This window comes from Haliotis rufescens, unplaced genomic scaffold (genome assembly GCF_023055435.1).
Source record: "Haliotis rufescens isolate VD_foot unplaced genomic scaffold, xgHalRufe1.0.p SCAF_19, whole genome shotgun sequence".
NCBI classification, from domain to species: domain Eukaryota; kingdom Metazoa; phylum Mollusca; class Gastropoda; order Lepetellida; family Haliotidae; genus Haliotis; species Haliotis rufescens.
The window spans coordinates 14674018-14695639 of NW_025963879.1; the positions used below are offsets into that span (position 1 = coordinate 14674018).

Here is a 21622-nt window from a genome sequence, read left to right on the forward strand (position 1 = left end):
GAACCTTGAAAAGTACACTGATATTTTGAGTATACTGTCATGGGAACATCTATCTAGAAGAGGTTTAATTAAAAGTCAGTAGTTTGGGCCATTTTCTCATCAGTAATATATCAGGTTTACTTGTTAAGAAGCAAATTGTTGGCTTAACGTCAATCTATTTCCAGCAGCTACGCTTCTATTTACTGACTTTGTTTAACAACATATAGCCAACCCTATCCGATGACACACTCACCTCACCATCTTCACCTGTAGTCATCACCTTTCGCCTGGACATAGGTCGGTAAACACTCTCAATGTTGATTGTTGGGATACATACTGGTTACAGCCAGTAATATAGAGATATTGGAGTGTGTCAGTAATATTGGTGACTGTTGGAATATGTCAGTAATATTGTGTGACTGTTGGAGTATGTCAGTAATATTGAGTGACTGTTGGAGTGTGTCAGTAATATTGTGTGACTGTTGGAGTGTGTCAGTAATATTGTGTGACTGTTGGAGTGTGTCAGTAATATTGTGTGACTGTTGGAATATGTCAGTAATATTGTGTGACTGTTGGAGTATGTCAGTAATATTGTTTGACTACTGCAGCATGTCAGCTATAACTGTTGGATGAAGCTAGTAATATTGAATTATTGGATGCGGGAGTAAAATCAGATTCTTTCAAAATGATTTTAAAATTCAACAATAGCCCCCAACCAACAATATTTGTGTTCTTTCCACTGCTCTGATGTACAACAATTACACAAGGAGTGGATAATCTTGACTAATGGTTGTGACTGATCATTATTAGTGTTATGTTAAACATTTTCCTTCTGTAATTTATATGGTCATGTTGGGCACGGCTGGCCCAGTCATCTAAGGCACTGTGATTCACTGTGCAAGGTTGCATCCGAAGGACACGCCAGAAACCTATAACCATGGGTTCGAATCCTGGTTCACTCCAATTATGTTTCTTGGGTTTTCAGCACCATCACTGTGCTTGTGGGTTTCACCAAAGTTTAATACTGAAGCAGTGCTAACCCCAACTCAGTCACTTATATGATCCGCCGTCATATAGCTTGAATATTGCTGAGTGCGGCGTAAAACAACAAACCAGCCAACCAACTTATATGATCACTGCACCTGTTGTATGTGTTTTGACTGCTGACAACCACGAGTAATACTGTCTGACTTTGTTGGTGGTCCAGCTATCAACTCAGCTTCAGTGAGATGAAGTCAACAGTATAAGTATATGCTTTGTAAGTATTTGGTCTCCCCTTTCACTGCATGCTCCAGTGGGTTCTGTGTCCCAGGGTAATGGAGCTGTTAGTGTGCAGGACTGTGCACTATCTCATGCAAGCCTCATTGTCTTTGCTATCATATACTCTGTTGACATGCACAGGAGCAATGCAGGTTTGGTATCGTGAAGTGCTCATATTGCTTCCACATTTGTCATCTAGTCTAGGTTCATTGTAGACATGGTGAGGAGATTCATTGTAGACATAGTGAGGAGATTCATTGTAGACATAGTGAGGAGAATCATAGTAGACATAGTGAGGAGATTCATTGTAGACATGGTGAAGAGATTCAATGTAGACATAGTGAGGAGATTCATTGTAGACATAGTGAGGAGATTCATTGTAGACATGGTGAGGAGATTCAATGTAGACATAATGAGGAGATTCAATGAAGATATGGTGAGGAGATTCAATGTAGACATGGTGAGGAGATTCATTGTAGACATAGTGAGGAGATTCAATGTAGATATGGTGAGGAGATACAATGTAGACATGGTGAGGAGATTCATTGTAGACATGGTGAAGAGATTCAATGTAGACATGGTGAGGAGATTCAATGTAGATATGGTGAGGAGATTCATTGTAGACATGGTGAAGAGATTCAATGTAGACATAGTGAGGAGATTCATTGTAGACATGGTGAGGAGATTCATTGTAGACATGGTGAGGAGATTTATTGTAGACATGGTGAGGAGATTCAATGTAGATAAGGTGAGGATTTTCATTGTGGACATGGTGAGGAGATTCAATGTAGACATAGTGAGGAGATTCATTGTAGACATGGTGAGGAGATTCATTTGTAGACATAGTGAGGAGATTCATTGTAGACATGGTGAGGAGATTCAATGTAGACATGGTGGGGAGATTCAATGTAGACATGGTGAGGAGATTCATTTGTAGACATAGTGAGGAGATTCATTGTAGACATGGTGAGGAGATTCAATGTAGACATGGTGAGGAGATTCAATGTAGACATGGTGAGGAGATTCATTGTAGACATGGTGAGGAGATTCAATGTAGACATGGTGAGGAGATTCATTGTAGTTATGGTGAGGAGATTCAATGTAGATATGGTGAGGAGATTGATTGTGGACATGGTGAGGAGATTGATTGTAGACATTGTGAGGAGATTCAATGTAGACATGGTGAGGAGATTCATTGTAGACATGGTGAGGAGATTCATTGTAGACATGGTGAGGAGATTTATTGTAGACATGGTGAGGAGATTCAATGTAGATAAGGTGAGGATTTTCATTGTAGACATGGTGAGGAGATTCAATGTAGACATAGTGAGGAGATTCAATGTAGACATGGTGAGGAGATTCATTTGTAGACATAGTGAGGAGATTCATTGTAGACATTGTGAGGAGATTCAATGTAGATATGGTGAGGAGATTCAATGTAGACATGGTGAGGAGATTCATTGTGGACATAGTGAGGAGATTCAATGTAGATATGGTGAGGAATTTATCAGTATTTTCTTAATTCAGATCGACAACTCACCCTAAACATTGGACTCGATCCATACAGCTTCAATCAATATCTCCAATATCACCAAATAGTTCACATTTTAGTCAACACATTAGATTGTAGATTTAACAGTGCTAAGTCTCACATTTGAAACCCAATGTATCACCTAATTACCCTACAATTATAGTCATTGAAGGTCAAGCTGGATCTCTGAGGTATTATCAAGAAAGTAAAAAATGCATTTTTTTAAACCTGTTTTTAATCCCCAAGAAAAAGAATACAAATCTTGTTAAGTTTTTGATTTCAATGATTTTTTATTTATTTCCAAGATAAAAATATAATAAGAAACAGATATAACATGGATTATGTATCTTACCTGGTACTTAATCAGTCAAGAACAATGTTATGTATGTATTTCCTATGTTGAGAGAGGTCATCCATGATCTGCAAGGTGAAACTACAGAGTCTGGGGTGAGGAAGTCAGTGTCTAGTGTTTGCATTGATGTCTCTTGCTCGCTACTCTGTCTAGCACAGACAATCATTTGTCTGTTTTGTTTTTACTTTGTGAGTGCGGACTGTTTATCTTTGGCGACTTTAATTGGGATTAGAGGGACTGTATGAAGTGACAAGAGGGGGTCTCTTGTACGACTCCGTCATGCTGGGACTCATGTGGTTGGTTAAGGCCTCTTTGCTGTTTAACTCCACCCTGTGCAATATTCCAGCTTTGTAATGGCGAACTGTAACTGATGGTGGTAGGGACCAGATAACCCGTGATTAATATCATGAATACATCACAAGTTGTTCAGGTGTGATGACAGTCACAAGTCACCAAGCATGATCACTTGCTCCGTTCAGACGTCTCATGTGAGTGGGTGATTGAGTGAGTGAATGAGTGAGTTAGTGAGTGAGTATTGTTTTACGCCACTTTTAGCAATATTCTCAGCAAAATCACTGCGGGGGACACCAGAAATGGGCTTCACACATTGTACCCAGGTGGGGAATCGAACCCGGGTCTTCAGCCTGACGAGCGAACGCTTTAACCATAAGGCTTCCCACCCGCCCCTTGTTTCATATGACAAGCATTATTAAAGTTACTGGGGACCTATTTTTTAATCTAACTCAGAGTCCCCACAGGGCTTTGATTACTGAGGTGGATTGTTCATCAGTGCATGCTCACCGGGACCAGTGGTCTCCTAAATAACTCTGAGGATGAATGAACTGAGGTATTGAAACTGGGAGAATTCCTTGCACCACATCTGGTCGGTATTCATGGCGCTGAAATTGATATTTCTCAGTATTTTTCACATATTTTTTCGTAATTTTTCCAAATCTTGTTCTCAGAAAAAGCAAGTGCCAGATAGCTGAAACATTAGGATAGTGTGTTACATGATACTGACACTTAGATTGAATGTTTTCTTCAGAGCCTAAAGTTTTGAGACTTTTTAAGAATGAAAATAACAAAAAGTAGTGTGACTTTGAAGCATCACTAGCACTTCAAACTTGTTGTTTAACGCCGTACTCAGCAATATTCAATTTATATGACGGCGTTCTGTAAATAATGGAGTCTGGACCAGACAGTCCAGTGATTGATATCATGAGCATCGTTCTACGCAATTGGGATACGATGACATATTATTGCCCAGAAACAGCAGCACCTTACATAGTGTACCATGGTCCTGCCCTAATATCTGTATTTATTGTGATCAAAAGATGAATGGCAAGAGATATTCATCTTGTTATGAAATATTTCTTAGACTCTTTTTTAACCGAGGTGAAATGCTTCAAGGTTGTTTATTGTAACATTTTTCTTTCTACAAAGTACCCTTTGACAGAAATACTTGGTTTTGTTTACAGATCAATGCATTCTGAACTGTTTTTAATTATCAACAATGTAATTATTTTTCTGATTTTTGCCACTTGAAGTGGTTGTGTTTGTTATGCAGCAATATAAACAGTTGCCCCTTTGACAGCACAACAGCATATGCTTGCCAAATTGATCTGCCATGACATTTTTCTTTGACAGGAATGACATTTTTTTTAACTAACAATATTAAACATCCATTTGACAATAACATTTTTTGCTGAAAGTATCCAGCTCACTGCCAGTATGTTGACAGGATGGAATATTCAATCGTTTCTAGTGAGCTACAGTGTCTAAACTGATGGCTTAGCTACATCTGTTTTCGTATGTTAAGTCATACATTTTTTCTGACAAGTTAAATGAAATACTTAAACAAAAATAACATGAAATGTTTTGAGGCAATAATTAGAAAGCTGTTAATTTTGTTCTTGAACTTTTTCTCTGTCTTTTCTGACAGCTTGATTGAATGAGGTATAATGTTTTGTGATGTTTCACACAACAAGAAAATTAAAATTTGCTTTGCATTAAAACTAAACTTTTATTTAGAAACGATTGAAACATTTCAAGATCATCACAGAAACCAGATTGTCAAGAAACTTAACCATACAAATGCCCATAACCATAAGTAATCTGTTTATTTAAAACATCATGAAAACACAATAATGCAAAAAACTATATTTTTTATTCCTCCTCCAAACACTGAAGGACCATCAAAGCTGAAACATTGCGGGGATTAGTTGGTGATCACAAATTTGTTAAGTTCATCTGTTTTAGAATTAACAAGAAAGATTTCAATGTCGTTCAGATTTATAGAAGTATTGCATAATAGTTAATTGTGTTATAATTGTTCATGGTTTGCAAGAAACCTTTAATTGCAGGCATTTCATATACTGTACATAGAAGGTACAATCCGCAAGGTCAGTTTGACCTTGTATTCACTCCTCTGTAAGATGAGATGGATGTTTATGGGATATTGTGAGGCTATAGGCATCTGTCATGTGTCTATCAGCAGCAAATATTTAAAGCAGTTTGAGCCATGTTTCTTTAGTGATGGGATTGGTTCTTGTTTCATCTTGCCTTGGGGTCAGGAGTCTGATGCCTGTGCTTGAATGGGTTGACCACACTGTGGTCTTCTTGCTTGATTGTCAGCGGTGTCTGGTCAGTATATGTGCTAACTTGTTCCTGGATGGCAAACTCATTATGAAACCAAAGTCATTTTATTGTATCCTGCTGTTTGAAAAGGTTTCACAAGCCTAAATTAGTTTAAAGGGTTTCATCATTGTGTGGTTGTGAAATTGGCAGCAATGTGATGCTTGAACAATGAAGTGTTCTTGCTGATGTCAGTGGTTGACTTAACTACTGATTGTGGCTATATGTTCTTGCTGATGTCAATGGTTGACTTAACTACTGATTGTGGCTATATGTTCTTGCTGATGTCAATGGTTGACTTAACTACTGATTGTGGCTATATGTTCTTGCTGATGTCAATGGTTGACTTAACTACTGATCGTGGCTATATGTTCTTGCTGATGTCAATGGTTGACTTAACTACTGATGTGGCTATATGTTCTTGCTGATGTCAATGGTTGACTTAACTACTGATGTGGCTATATGTTCTTGCTGATGTCAATGATTGACTTAACTGCATGTCTTGTGCTTCATCCTGAAATTAACAACTATTAAAAATACCCATTTGTCAAATTCTTTTTATTTGTGTTTTAATGAAAAAGATTAAAACACAGTCCAGTCGTTCCATAGGCTCTGCTGCCTTACTAATAACTGGTCGAGACCTACTTTGCAACTTCCTGACACAGGTCTAAGAAAACCTGATATTGTTCAGTCAGTATACATATTGTACTTGAGTCTTCTACTTATTCTTCACTGACTGGCTGCATAGGATAATGTGTGCACATGTCTGTTGTTTAAAATACATAAAATGAAATTGATGAACAATTCTGCATTAGTGCTGGCGAGGGAACTGTATATTCAAGTCATTAATCAGAACTCACACATGGATTATTAATTGATAATAATCAAAATGTTTCTCCCCGTGAAAATGAACAACATACATCAAAAGTCACACCATGATGGGAAGAGCCCAGGACAAGGCTTAGAATTTCATGAACATGTGCCATGAATAATTATCCATTAAGTTTTATTTGTGTTATTTTAAGTCAAGATAGGCCAGCTTAAACAGAAGGTCCAATTATTGTCTTTTCGGTCAGCATGAACTTTTGAATAGAAATAAACATTCTTATCTTTAAATTAGGAATAGAGAGTCTATTACTCTTCTAGTCATTTTCATTATTTGGATGAGCCGTGTTTCACTTTAATGATAAGATTAAGCACGTAACATGAAACTCTTAAATCTGTTTCATGGTGAAAAAAATCTACGAACAGCACTGGGATATGAGTGAGTTTCCAATGCAGGATTGTTGTCTCATTTACGATCTGTATTTGTTTCTTGTGGGGTTAGGTGTCAGTCTATATCCGAAGTTTATCCTTTAGATTTCAGTTGGAGGATTAGCATGTCCCCAGGGTTGGCTGATACATAATTATCTGTAGTATTGCATTTTTAATAAGATGTTATGACGAATTGAATGTCCAGAATTGATATACTTGAATGATCAGTCTGTTACTTGCTCCTCCACAAATGTACGAACATACAGAAGATCATATACAGTGACGTTCAATATCATTTTATTTTTTATAAGGCAGTATTAAATAAATGTTAATCAATATTGTAGGTATATATTATTCTTAGTATATTAATCTTATTATGTCTCTTTGAACATTTTTTTCTGTTGACCACTGAAGATTTTTTCAGTAAAAATATAAAATGTCCATGCCAGAGAACCGTGACATGAGTCTTGATTATCCACCGAGGGATATTCTATTGGGCCAAAACACAAATTAGCTTGTGGACATAATATGAATGGATCACTGAAAATCAGTGATGACACCAGGTGTTTGTGAAAAGGGTAAGCAGCGGTAGAAACTAACATTTTAGTCCACTAGTCCTTATAATGATAACATACAGCAAAACCCTTAAAAATGGCAAATTTCTACTGGTCCTTGTGATACCGTAACTATTGGGCAGTTTGGTAAGGACTACAGGACTGGTGCCAATTTCTAACACTGGTAAGCATTTCCTGCCCTACCAATAACCCCGCCATTTGCACAATTTGCATAAAAAATGTTTGTTTGTTACCTGATGCCGCAACTGCAGCTCTCCTGACTGTAAACAAACCAGACAATCTGAAGATGGACTAGAACATCTAGTGACACGATAGCCCATTTACTGAATATGTTGAAGCTAAAAACGATGTGTTAATTTTGTATTACGTCTGCTGTGGACAAGTGCAGAGATTCTACTGCTTATAAGTAAAGAAAAATGTACCCTAGGCATGTTGTAAGAACAAAATAGACCGGGTGGTCAGGCTTGACAAAATTGTATGTAGCTCTTCGTAGCCTGATGATATAGGATGTTAACCACTTGTTTGTTGGGCTCATATTAGACTCACTTCCAACAGAATCACACATGCCACTTGTTGCAACTTCCAATCTAAATAATATCCAATAACAGTTATGTATTTGCACAACAAAAGAATATTGATAGAATGACATGTCTAAAAAAGTTCCGCTCATCGCTTTTGGATTCAACCACTGAACACTGAACACATAGACTCTTCACATTCAAGAGCCAGAACGTGTCTGCACAGATGCTGAGAAAAACATGAACGCTTTTAATGTGCAACATGGACTGTGATAATAGTGAAACGTGGCAACAAACGTCCATCTGCTCTTTGACTGACACGGAATGCACCATGCCCTGATTAGGCACGAATGTTGGACATAATTGAAGCTGGTATGACGGCAACACGAGTAGCGAGAGATCTACAGGTTCACCTCACTAAGATCTACCATCTTATTGACAAACATTGCGCAGGATCGCCCAAGGAGAGGACGTCCGCTTGTAACATCGATAAGGTAATCGCCTGTCCTCACTTGTGTCAACACCACCTACCAGTGTTAACTACTGCCGGACAGACAGTTGGAACCCACCACAGACCTGTGTCAGCATACACAATACATCAGCAGCACATCTCAGGTGCCGACGTCCATTCTTTGAGTGTGCGTTTCTTTGGAATTGCGTATATTTACAGGCCACAATAGTATAGCTGGAATATTGCTGACTGCAGCATTTAACAATAAACAAACAAACAAATCTTGATTGATCATCCAAGTCTGTCTAAAATAAAGCTGGCCACATAGGGAGGTTTCAGACAGTTATTTATAAAGTGTGGTTTGTCTAAAACAGTAATTACAGTACATGTGGTTTAGGGTGACATGCTAGCTACTTGCAGTAGACATATTACAATAATTGTTCTCCAGAAATCCTAACCTCTAAAGCAAAGTTTTTTTAACACGTTTGTTTTGAAAATGTTTTGTTTTAAAAATGTAAAATCAAATTTTGGAATTGTTTATGTTGTTTACACAGCTTGAAATGTTAAAATGTCCAGTATGTAAACTACAACTTGGCAGATTGTGATGATGTCGCTGTACAGGCTGCGCACAGATGAGTAAACAATATGCATGTTACGAGAAATAATTAGCTTGTAATGAGAAACTAACGATTATGTTGTCAAATTAAACGCCCAATGACTCCTGCTCACATGTATGCTCACATGGAAGGCAAATATTATCGAAAATATTGAAAATATTTTTCTAATTTTAAACATTTTTCTATTTAGTGAGGTAGTACACTAATGTAATATGCTGTATTCAGCAATATGAGTTTGGATCAAGCAGACCGTTGACAGAAAGCAAAAGCAATGATCCATTCCATCGGTGAATGATGACAGGCAATCTGCTAAGTCATAGAGCCTGACCACCTGATCATTCTTTGACGACTCTTACAAGCATAGGTTACACGGGACGATTTCTGTCCATGACTCCCCAGGGGTAGGACTCCAAATTATATTTGTTGTGAACTAAGTAAAATATCAAAGTTACTGGCAAAGCAGAATCAGATGATTAAAGATTCCCAAGAATTATGTTTTGAAAAACAAACTATATAAATATAAATGTTGTTCTTATGTTGTAAGGATGTGCACAACAAGGAGGAAGCTGATCAACTGCAAACAGCTCTTATTTTATGACAGATGTGAGTCAAAAACGCAATCAAATCTTCAAATATGAAGTGTAAGGTTAGAGTTTCCTGACAATTTAGTTACATTTCGATATAAACCTAAATATTAGTTTCTTGTTTGAGCATAGTAAGTCAACAAATAAAGAACACATCACTTACATACTATATTAAATCAGCATAATACATTTTGACAGATTTTTATGTTATGTCCACCGTTGATTCTTATAACTGTGAGTTTCTTTCTGATTGACTTTTCGCCCGGGATACCAGATTTTTTCTCTCTGTCTTTGAGACTGTTGTTAATTTATTTGTAGTAATTGTTGGTGGAAGCAAATGATTGAAGTGCTTGTGACATGTCGAGTGCTGTCAGCAGCAGTGAGTGGAAATTAGAGTTACTGTTCTTGTATATATGAACATGGCAGGCTTGGTCATTTGAGTAGTTTCTGGTTGGGACAGTTTATGTAAGGCAGCTGTGCCTATGCAAGACCACCAAGAGGGCCTTCTGAGACCTTATCTTCTCGCCCAGTGCATATTGGATATGTAGTTAGCTGTCTAGCCTTTCAGTATAAAGTAGAGAAGACTCATCAATTGAATATTGAGTTGCCTCCCTTGAGCTAGATTTTGCCATAATTTGGGTTGTATTCATAAATTTGATTGAACAAAATTGCACAAAATTAAAGTGCCATTATTCACAAGAAATTGATAAGTTATGACTGTTTCATGGCCAACAGTAAGAAATAATCAGTTTAATCAATGATTCTCCCCAACAGTTTATCACTAACCTTCAGCGCTACGGTCTGGCATGTAACTGATACACCCCGACACCCTGCCGTTAACCTCCCGGAACCGCTGCACGTGCGCAATAGATGGGCAGACATTCACAACTGACCATTCTGGTAACCACGTAAACAATATTACATAATATCTGGGGCTAGAGTTAATTCCCTTCACCGAGATTTCTCCGACTACGACCAGTGACAATCCAATAAAAGGACGTCTTTTGGCAGATTACAAAGATTTTTTATCATATCTCTCATTAGCACATGTCAGTTGGCTGCAAATTTTTCGCTGAACATGTGTATCTTCCTCGACATATATTTCAATTTATGTTTGCCACAGCCATGGATAACTTCATTCACTGGGACAATTCCGTCATGGACCTAGATATACCACTTGAAGAATTATCACTCTACGACCAGGGGTTGGTTTCGGATGACTCTTGGTCTGAATAGAATGACAGTGATGTTTTGGCTACCAAGCCGTCGGTAATACCTCCCAAAAAGTTTCACTCAAAGAAAAAGATAGGAAATGAAAATATGACGTCTGTCTACAAAAACTGATCCGATATCAAAAGTATTTTATAACTTATTCTATTTGTTATAATAATCAGTTAATGTCATTTTATGCTACAAGTTTTTAACTATTATAAATAAACAAATCTACCAAATCTACTATGAACGCCACAGAAAACTACGATCCGGTAAATTGCACAGGAACTCAGGAAGTGTAAATAAAACTCATCCAGATGCAAGGAAGACACTTGTAACAGATCACCTTTTTCCCCGATGTTCACAAAATATATCTCCACATTATCTTCATATCATATAAAAAAATATATTGGGGCTAGATTTACTTGCAAAAATGCATGGTCACTGGCTGGTGTAAATGCTTTACTATTACCTGGAACAAGATGTCTTTATTTCATGTAAATTCGCTACTATTTTATTATGCTAATAGTTCCAGTGAATTAAAAATACACATTAAACTACGAGCGTTGTTAAATGAATTTTCATTGTGTCTGATGTAATCAAATGTTATTGGTTCATGCCAGTTTCGGGCTAGCAGCGATAATGGGGTTTGCTGGAGTGAGATATGTTTTTTCAAAGGGAGGCTACTGTTAAATTCCAAAGCAAAGAGGATGATTGTAATTTTACAATCGTTATTTAATATTACCCGATTAGTTTGATATTTCAGCATACAAATAATTAGGTATTTCAGGTATAACAGTACAGCTTCAACAAGCATGGTACCAGATATATACTAGTATATCGTAACCTGTAGTTACGTTTGTAGTTATCTAAATTGTTTCATCATGGTTTTCTATTTATATCTGATCAATCAAAAACAAACTTTAAACTCTAACCTGGAATGAGGCAACTTTTACTATTAAAACAAAACAATCATCACAAACTCTGACATATGTAGATGTATTTATCATAGAAAAGACCGAGACCATTATTTTACTGAATGACACCTTCAACCTTGTTGTCTCGAACTTCTCTCCCAATGACTGCTGATATAATCTTTCTTGTTTCTTGGCATTTACAAAGCAAATGATAATTTTATAATACAAATATTTCATATAACAGATTTTTGTATTTTTGTATGATGTTTTCATTGTTGTGTAAATACACAAAGTAAGTAGTACCTTGATCAAATTTACGTTATTATGATTATGTTTAGGCCCAGATTGTATAGCTTGTAATTAACATTTACACGGCATAAATGGCAAAAACAGCGGTTAAAAAAATATACGGATCTTACAAAAATAATTCTAATATCAATAAAAATTTGTAGACACTTTGTCGAATGTTTCAAAATGCATGGTATGTCGTCTGCTATATGACAATTCAACTTAAAATTGATGACGTAAAATATGGGTTTGCACCAAAAATCATACAAAAATAACTACCGATCGTACCTAAATAACTTTGGTACCATGCAAAAGGGGAAATTGTGATGAATATAAAAATGTTTATTTCAGGACCAATAATAGGAACACATTTGTCTGAAAGCATGCGAAAATTAAGAGTTGTGGTGTAATTATTGTAATTAGTGGTTGTTATTGGTGTAATTAGTGGTTGTTATTGAAAATCACAATCTGCACTTTTGCCGTTTTTCGTACATGTGCACCATTTTGCTCTCTTGGATAAAGACAATACGTGTTCACAGTCAGCAAATACAATAACAACGACATGCTTTAGGGGGCCAACAAATCGCAGTTGTAATGTTGACAATGTTAAGAAATACATGAGTGTAAATATGTATTGTGAAATATATCTTTTGCATGGAAAAAAAGGTGACAACGATGACTGCAGTGAGCGCGTTTCTGCTCGCTTCCGGACAAGGCTGCGCAGTACAAGCCTTGGCACTTATTGTTTCGCAGATAGGCTAGAGGGCCGTCCCTCTTTCATATTTTAATAATTAAAAAAAGAATAAGGTTTTTTTTTAAATACGAATACAAATGACAAATTTAATGTAGATTTAGAATAGTTTGTGATGATTGGCAATTTTGTGACAGATATAAATAATAACACAGATATTGACTGATTACTATTTTCTGTATCTAATATGAAAAGACTGGTCTACAAAAAATGTTTGTCGTTTCTCTTGTTGTGTTACTTCAAAGAATCATTCGGAAGAAAACAGCTGGATACCATTAAAAACTAGGAATCGAATACTAGAGAACAAGGCATTTCCTTCAAGAAATTATTGTAATAATATATACAAGAGCAGACCTAATTCTTCAAATATTTGGGTTGGTGTATTATATTGAAAGAATATTTGTTACAAACCTCTGTTATATAAAACTAACTGCTTGACACTGCATATGGCAACTTTTGCAACAACAAAAAATAATGAAAATGAAAACAAATCTGATGATGCTTGTGAGTGAGTTCTTGATAGAAGTGGTGTTTTCAAAATATATTTGTTCAGAAAAGAATTTGGCAGCCTGAAAAACTTAAATATCCTTCACTGGGATGAAAAGATTTTTTTCTTCTGAAAATAAGTAAAGTCTAAAGGAAAGTAGCATTAAGCCGATTTGATGGTTAAAAACAACATGAGGTTCTTTGGTGCATTTGTTAAGCTCATTTATGTGAGGAATGGCAGAACAAATGAGGCAGATCATTACACCAGGGACTTCGAGAAAGTTGAACTGGAATTTGTCATTTTGCTGACTCTGCAACCTCCAGCATGACATTCATATTCAGGGTTATAGCCTTGACATAAGGCGAAGAGAATGAACTAAATCAGCTGTTTCAATCAGAGCATTTGAAGTCTGTTCATCTGATAAATGTTCTGGTGATCTATTCAGCCTGGTTTAACAGGACACATTTTCAGCCTTTCAGATAAGCAGGGGTACCTACTCAAACAAGGGAACCATTCCGTCCTTTACAACAAGCATGGGGGCAAACAAGGGAACCATTCGGTCATTTACAACAAGCATGGGGGCAAACAAGGGAACCATTCCGTCCTTTACAACAAGCATGGGGGCAAACAAGGGAGCCATTCCGTCATTTACAACAAGCATTGGGGCAAACAAGGGAACCATTCCGTCCTTTACAACAAGCATGGGGGCAAACAAGGGAGCCATTCCGTCATTTACAACAAGCATTGGGGCAAACAAGGGAACCATTCCGTCCTTTACAACAAGCATGGGGGCAAACAAGGGAGCCATTCCGTCCTTTGCAACAGGCATTGGGGCAAACTGATTATTATGAAAATTATTTATTTTCATTCTTTCAATACTAACTGACAAGACCTGTGAAGATCCAGGGTAGAATAGGTCTTCAGCAACCCATGTTTGCCATAAAATGCGACTATGCTTGTTGTAAGAGGCGACTAATGAGATTGGGTGGTCAGGCTTGCTGACTTGGTTGATGCATGTCACCGTATCCCAATTGCGTAGATCAATGCTCATGATATCAATCACTGGATTGTCTGGTCCAGACTTGATTATTTACAGACAGCAGTTATATAGCTGGAAGACTGCTGAGTGCGGCGTTAAACAACAAACAAACAAACAAAATAATTGACAAATTAAAAACCTGCAAACCATAAAAGCAAAACGTGTAGCCTCATCAGTTGTGAGAAACACTGATTGAAAATTGTAAAACAGATTTCATCTGAAGGAACGTTGCATTCATAGTTGCTTATTGTAGTTATGAGTGTTAAGTCAGTTCAATCTCTGACTTGATGAAGAATGAGATGAAATAGAATGGTTGAATGCAACTAAAGATGTTGAGGACAACCATTAGCTTATATTTGATAGTATGATAGATCTTGTGTTCAAAATTTACATGTTGTGTTTGAGGGGCCGTCACATTTTACTCTGAAGTTGATCTTAAAGATGATTAGGTGGTGTCAGATTTCATGTTTTCAGGTAATGCTTGGACTAACCAGCCCTAGGATCTTGTTTTTTATGAAGAATTGTGATATAGTTTGCAGTGTCGGTGATACTGTTGATGTTGCTTGGAGGATTACAGTGTTGGAGTAGCCCATACACCTCTTACTTGCAATGGGTGTCAGTGTGAAAGGCAGAACTATTCCTTGGATACCACCATGCATGTTGGTGTTTGATGTTTGGTTGAATTGGAAAGGACAGAATAGATCCCTCTTAAGCCCCAATCTTGTTGTGAAGGATAGAAAAGTTCCCTTGCTGGCCCCCATGCTTGTTGTAAAAGACGAAATTGTTCCCTTGTTTGCCCCCATGCTTGTTGTAAAGGACGAAATGGTTCCCTTGTTTGCCCTAATGCTTGTTGTGAAGGATGGAATCGTTCCCTTGTTTGCCCTAATGCTTGTTGTGAAGGATGGAAAAGTTCCCTTGTTTGCCCCCATGTTTGTTGTAAAAGACGAAATTGTTCCCTTGTTTGCCCCCATGCTTGTTGTAAAGGATGGAATTGTTCCCTTGTTTGCCCCCATGCTTGTTGTAAAGGACAGAATAGCTCCCTTGTTTGCCCCCATGTTTGTTGTAAAAGACGAAATTGTTCCCTTGTTTGCCCTAATGCTTGTTGTGAAGGATGGAATGGTTCCCTTGTTTGCCCCCATGCTTGCCCCCATGCTTGTTGTAAAGGACAGAATGGCTCCCTTGTTTTTTCCCCATGCTTGTTGTAAAGGATGGAATTGTTCCCTTGTTTGCCCTAATGCTTGTTGTAAAGGACAGAATTGTTCCTTTGTTTGCTCCCATGCTTGTTGTAAAGGACAGAATGGTTCCCTTGTTTGCCCTAATGCTTGGTGTAAAGGATGGAATTGTTCCCTTGTTTGCCCTAATGCTTGTTGTAAAGGACAGAATTGTTCCTTTGTTTGCTCCCATGCTTGTTGTAAAGGACAGAATGGTTCCCTTGTTTGCCCTAATGCTTGTTGTAAAGGACACAATGATTCCCTTGTTTGCCCCCATGCTTGTTGTAAAGGACAGAATTGTTCCCTTGTTTGCCCCCATTCTTGTAAAGAACAGAATGGCTCCCTTGTTTGCCCCCATGCTTGTTGTAAAGGACAGAATTGTTCCCTTGTTTGCCCCCATGCTTGTTGTAAAGGACAGAATTGTTCCCTTGTTTGCCCCCATGCTTGTTGTAGAGGACAGAATGGCTACCTTGTTTGCCCCCATGCTTGTTGTAAAGGACAGAATGGTCCCCTTGTTTGCCCCAATGCTTGTTGTAAAGGACAGAATGGTCCCCTTGTTTGCCCCCATGCTTGTTGTAAAGGACGGAATGGTTCCCTTGTATGCCCCCATGCTTGTTGTAAAGGATGGAATGGCTCCCTTGTTTGCCCCCATGCTTGTTGTAAAGGTCAGAATGGTGCCGTTGTTTGCCCCCCATGCTTGTTGTAAAGGATGGAATGGTTCCCTTGTTTGCCCCCATGCTTGTTGTAAAGGATGGAATGGCTCCCTTGTTTGCCCCAATGCTTGTTGTAAAGGACAGAATGGTGCCGTTGTTTGCCTCCATGCTTGTTGTAAAGGACAGAATGGCTCCCTTGTTTGCTCCATGCTTGTTGTAAAGGACAGAATGGTTCCCTTGTTTGCCCCCATGCTTGTTGTAAAGGACAGAATGGTTCCCTTGTTTGCCCTAATGCTTGGTGTAAAGGATGGAATGGTCCCCTTGTTTGCCCCCATGCTTGTTGTAAAGGACAGAATGGTTCCCTTGTTTGCCCTAATGCTTGGTGTAAAGGATGGAATGGTCCCCTTGTTTGCCCCCATGCTTGTTGTAAAGGACGGAATGGTTCCCTTGTTTGCCCCCATGTTGTAAAAGACAGCATAGTTCCCTTATGTTTGAATGGGTACCCCTGCTTATCTGGAAGGCTGAAAGGGTGTCCTGTAAACCTGTATATGAAATTCTGAATAAATCACTAGAACTCCAGCTTGTATTTAACAGATGAATAGACTTCAAATGCTCCGATTAGAGGGTTTATTCTTATACAATCAAACAAGTAAGGACTACCATGACAGATAAACTATAGTAATATGCAAGAATCAGGTGGTCCTCAGTGACAGATAAACTATAGTAATATGCAAGAATCAGGTAGTCCTTAACTTTTTTGGGTAGTATATCTTTTCATGTATGATTATTATTGGTACTTTTTTATCCGATTTCTGATCAGTTGGAGGTTTATTGATCATCATATCATTATTGACAGGAAAGCAAAAATCCTTTCAATGTAAATACTGTGTTGACAGCATCTTTGCACCAATCAACTCCTATGTCAGAAATGACACGGATCAGTGATTACAAGACCTTGAACTGTGGCAAAAATCTCTTTCTTCACACTGTTTATATGATAAAGCTGTGATATAAGCCAGTTATTCCTTAGGGTACATTACCATATCTACAAGCCAGCAGCAGGGAGTGGCAGTCATATAGTTGGTCTGCACACTCCATAAAGATAATCAGACACACATGTTGGGGGTGTTGGGGCGACACCAGGGAAATGTTTGTGGTTAATTTGGTGTAAAATGTTCTTGACTACTCCTCTCATTGTTGCGGATGCTGGATTTAAAAAAAATAATAATGAGGTAAATATTTAAGGTATGAGTTGTTGCATTTCCTTAATATGTCAGATTTCTGCTCTTTGAGTGTGATGAAGCTTGTGAAGTTATAGATTTTCCGAATGGTACTTGAATGGTAGTATTTCTCGGATAATGATATGGAGGGATGGGAGGGGAAGGGAAGAGAGAATGAATGGATGGGACAAAGTAGAGATGATAGTTGATCAGGGATGATTGAAAATGGAAGGGAGAATGGATGGATAGAAAGTTTAATGGTAAAATTGGATGGGAGGATGGAAGGACGCACGCAGGCACGCACGCACACACGCACACACACAGGCACGCAAGCACATTCATACATTCATACATTCATACATTCATACATTCATACATTCATTCATACAGGTACATTCATCCTTGAGAGTTTGTATTGCATTCCGCAGTAACATATCTAAGATTGTAACATTCCAATAAAAATATTCCTAAAATGTGAAAGATTACACTTCTGGAGAAACATTTCTTGGTGATAGCAAGAGTTGAACTAACCACGTAGCACCTATAAAAACATTTGGTTTTCATTGAAGGAGAAATATATCTGGTGAAGGATTAACCCATCACCTTATCTTAATCCTGGCTGATGCAGTTTTATTGAAGTCAGATGTACACGTATTGCCACTGATCAGATAATGCCGCTTTGTGCCCTACAGAGGGTAGCATCTGTTTCATTCATGACTGAAATATATGTCTGTCCCGGTCACACTTGGATACTTCCACAGGGCTACAGACGGGGCCCTACAGACTCCGGACGTTGAATTGCTTCATCTTGTCCAGGTGCCTCCTGATGAGACAGTAAATCAGATACACATGACGGAACCTAATTCAGTCATGGAAACACATGAGAGTTACCGGTTATCTCATCCAATAGATGATACCCAAATTAAATTATATAGGAAGTTTAGATTATAAATGTGTACTCAAAGACTATATGTTATTGTTAAAGTTTATAAATTTCTCAGCTGATTCAGAGAAGTGTATTAGAATATTTCTTCGAACTGTTGTGTCAGAATATATGTTTTTGTTCTAATTGTGGCTGTGTAATGAGACTTTATTTTGTTTACATGATGCAACAATGCTAAATATCAGAAACTAGATTCTAGATAACAAGATTTAGTTTACATATATTCAGGAATCACAATGCTTAGTCTTTAAAATTCTTATATCTAGTTCATAAGGGAGACAGCTGATTTTTGTTTGTTTGTTTGTTTGTTGTTTAACGCCACACTCGGCAATATTCCAGCTATATGACGGTGGTCTGTAAATAATCGAGTCTGGACCAGACACTCCAACTGATTGATGTAACGTAGGTACCTTATTATATTTTGATCCACTACTTAATTCACATATGGATAATAGAACAGGGATCCTGAAGGTGTTAATAAGTGTTTTGGGAGAAATAAATCCAGAAGGTAAATGTTTTTATCATTAATGTAGACATTGTGGGGTATTTTCTTAGATTTAGAAAGGGATTGGTTGGACAAAATGGCCGCTGAGTATGGATAGTGCTTGGGTTACATCTTGAGACTTGGTTGGTGGTCTGTTTCTTGTATGTTTGTTGTTTATTGGGACACTCAGCAATATTACAGCGGCCTGTAAATAATCAAGTCTGGTCCAGACAATCCAGTGATCTATATTGTGTACAATGATCCACCTGTACCAGGACACACCATTAACCAGACAACAAACTGATTACTCCCAACTCAACTGGGCATGCTTTAGCTGTACAGAACATTTCTAGCTTTATGTAAGAAGTTTGAGATGCTGTTCTGAGATGCAACACAATATCTTAATTCCTGATGAGTTTTCTTTGTCTTATGTTCTTCACATCTTCATTGTTAATACACAAAGGCTGGAAAGATTTCAAGTTTTGCTTACAATCATATTCTGACAGACAGACAGACAGACAGACAGACATTTTTTTCAGTATGCAAGGCCGGCCATATGGCCAATAGTACAGTTCAGTTTTAATAGATACATAAAAATCGACGTGATCTTGAACATAGTATAATATATTCACCTGAGTCTAAATACATGTTTCAAATTCATTGCTAAAGATTTGATGACTTCTTCATTGGTCGAATTCAACAAATTGATCATCAATTGATTGTCTTTGTGTGTAATATCTAAATTAGGTAGAAACTTTAATCTCAATGTTTTATATTTTCACATATAAAAAGGACATGAAACTCGTCTTCAATCTCCTGGTTGGTACAATTAGAACTTATATAATTTTCAAAATCACTATCCTTGTTTCCACGATATTTATTGTCAAAGTTAGTTATGGAGAGATATTCTAAATTTACAAAGAGCTCTTAATTGAGTTTTATCTTGTAATATGCTTAAATATTTTTCTGGTTGTAACAATGATTTATTACCAGCATAATGCTTGAGAAAGTGTGAAGGAAAACTTGTTGGTGCCAATTTTGCTGAAATATGTCTAATAATCTTTGTTTAAATTTGAGCAAAAATAGTTTTTCATTACCAGTGTCTTGTGAGATCCATACAAAGGAAAATCCAGTATCAAATAATAATTATCCTTTGATGTGTGCTCCATATTTGTTTTACAAGAGCTTTCATGTCCCAGTTTCTCTGATGAAAATAGTGTTTGAAGTGTTGTAAAATAATGTCTTGATGATTCTTTAGTCCTTGAAGAGTTATCTGTCTTTTTCTGTGAATTCAAGGAAACATTCGTAAAATCATCTGCCTTTGGACTGAATCCGTAAATTGATTAATATATCATTTTAAACTCTTTGACCAACCACTTTCTTTTAAGAGAAATGCCGACCACAACTGTATTACTTCTTTGAGTGGCATTTAGAAGTTGGAATGGTAACTAAGACAAAATTGTTATGGATGAGCAACTTCTTTATTAAAATTGGGCGATGTTTCGGTGTAGATTCTAACACCGTTATCAAGCAAATGATCCATAACAATTTTGTCTTAGTCACAACTGTATTGCTTTGATGTAATTTGGATTTGACGACCATTCCACATCTGTTTGTCTCAGCGTAGGTTCCTAATAAACCATGCTGGTTGTGAGGCATGAAATGGCCATCATGGCTGTTGGTTGTTCACAGTCACACAGATCTGGTATTCTGATTAAAATATCAAAACTTTTTGCCCAATTACTGTCAAACACCCATCTGTATAGAATATTTAGATGGAAATGTGTTCCTAAGCCAGCTTGGATTGTATATTCCCCAGGGATGTGAGAAAGAAATTTGAGTGCACACAGAATCATTGATTGGGGTAATAGCATAGCGCTTTGAACAGTGGAATTGGCGCATGATAAATATACACATTATTATTATTATTATTATTATTATTATTATTATTATTATTATTATATAGTTGCTGACTGCATTGATTTTTTTCGTTTAATTATGACACAATCTATTGGAGTGATGTTTGAAATTTTGACAGATGGCATATTGCAATCTTGGTGTATTTTTACATGAAGAGAAGTGGTTGATTGTTAAAAGGTGTACAATTTCATTATGTTATATAGACCATATTTGGATTCCTGTGGACTAGGTCATGGTTAGCTAGCCAAGACCCAACTCGGACCCAACTCTCTTTCGGTAGCTGTATAAATGTGTCCTCCATTCCTGACATTCACACTATCAACCACTGGTTTGTCTGGTCCAGGAAATAATGTATTCTATTTTAGATCATGCTATTATTAACATCCAATACTTTTTATTTTTCCTACAATCTGGATTGACATAAACTGCTACTGCAGAGGACTGTATTTCAGTGTATGTCATTGTAAGTTTTGGCAACTGGATATATTTTACAAGAAAGTTTCCAAAACTGTTTCTGTTTTTCATGGAATAATATGGAATAAAAAACTATAGTTTAATATTTTATTTTTCAGAATAAAAAGTATAGCACAGCAGATTGCCAGTGAGCCCCGGGGGCACCTGCACAGGTAAGACATACACCTTACTGATGTATCAGATTACTTTGCCAAGTTAGCCGGTGAAAGTACTGATATTGTTATTCCCATACTTTAACATAGTCATGCAATCTGTGGGCTCTCCAGAT

The 21622-nt window shown here is 37.3% G+C and overlaps 1 protein-coding gene across 1 annotated transcript in view; it reads left to right on the forward strand.

Moving 5' to 3' along the window:
• LOC124148272 (protein disulfide-isomerase TMX3-like) overlaps nt 1-21622 on the forward strand; it is a 146646-nt gene that overhangs the window by 116548 nt on the left and 8476 nt on the right. Inside the window, exon 10 of the mRNA XM_046519279.2 lies at nt 21453-21506. Coding sequence (XP_046375235.1) covers nt 21453-21506 — 54 coding nt within the window. The remainder of the gene's footprint in view (nt 1-21452; nt 21507-21622) is intronic.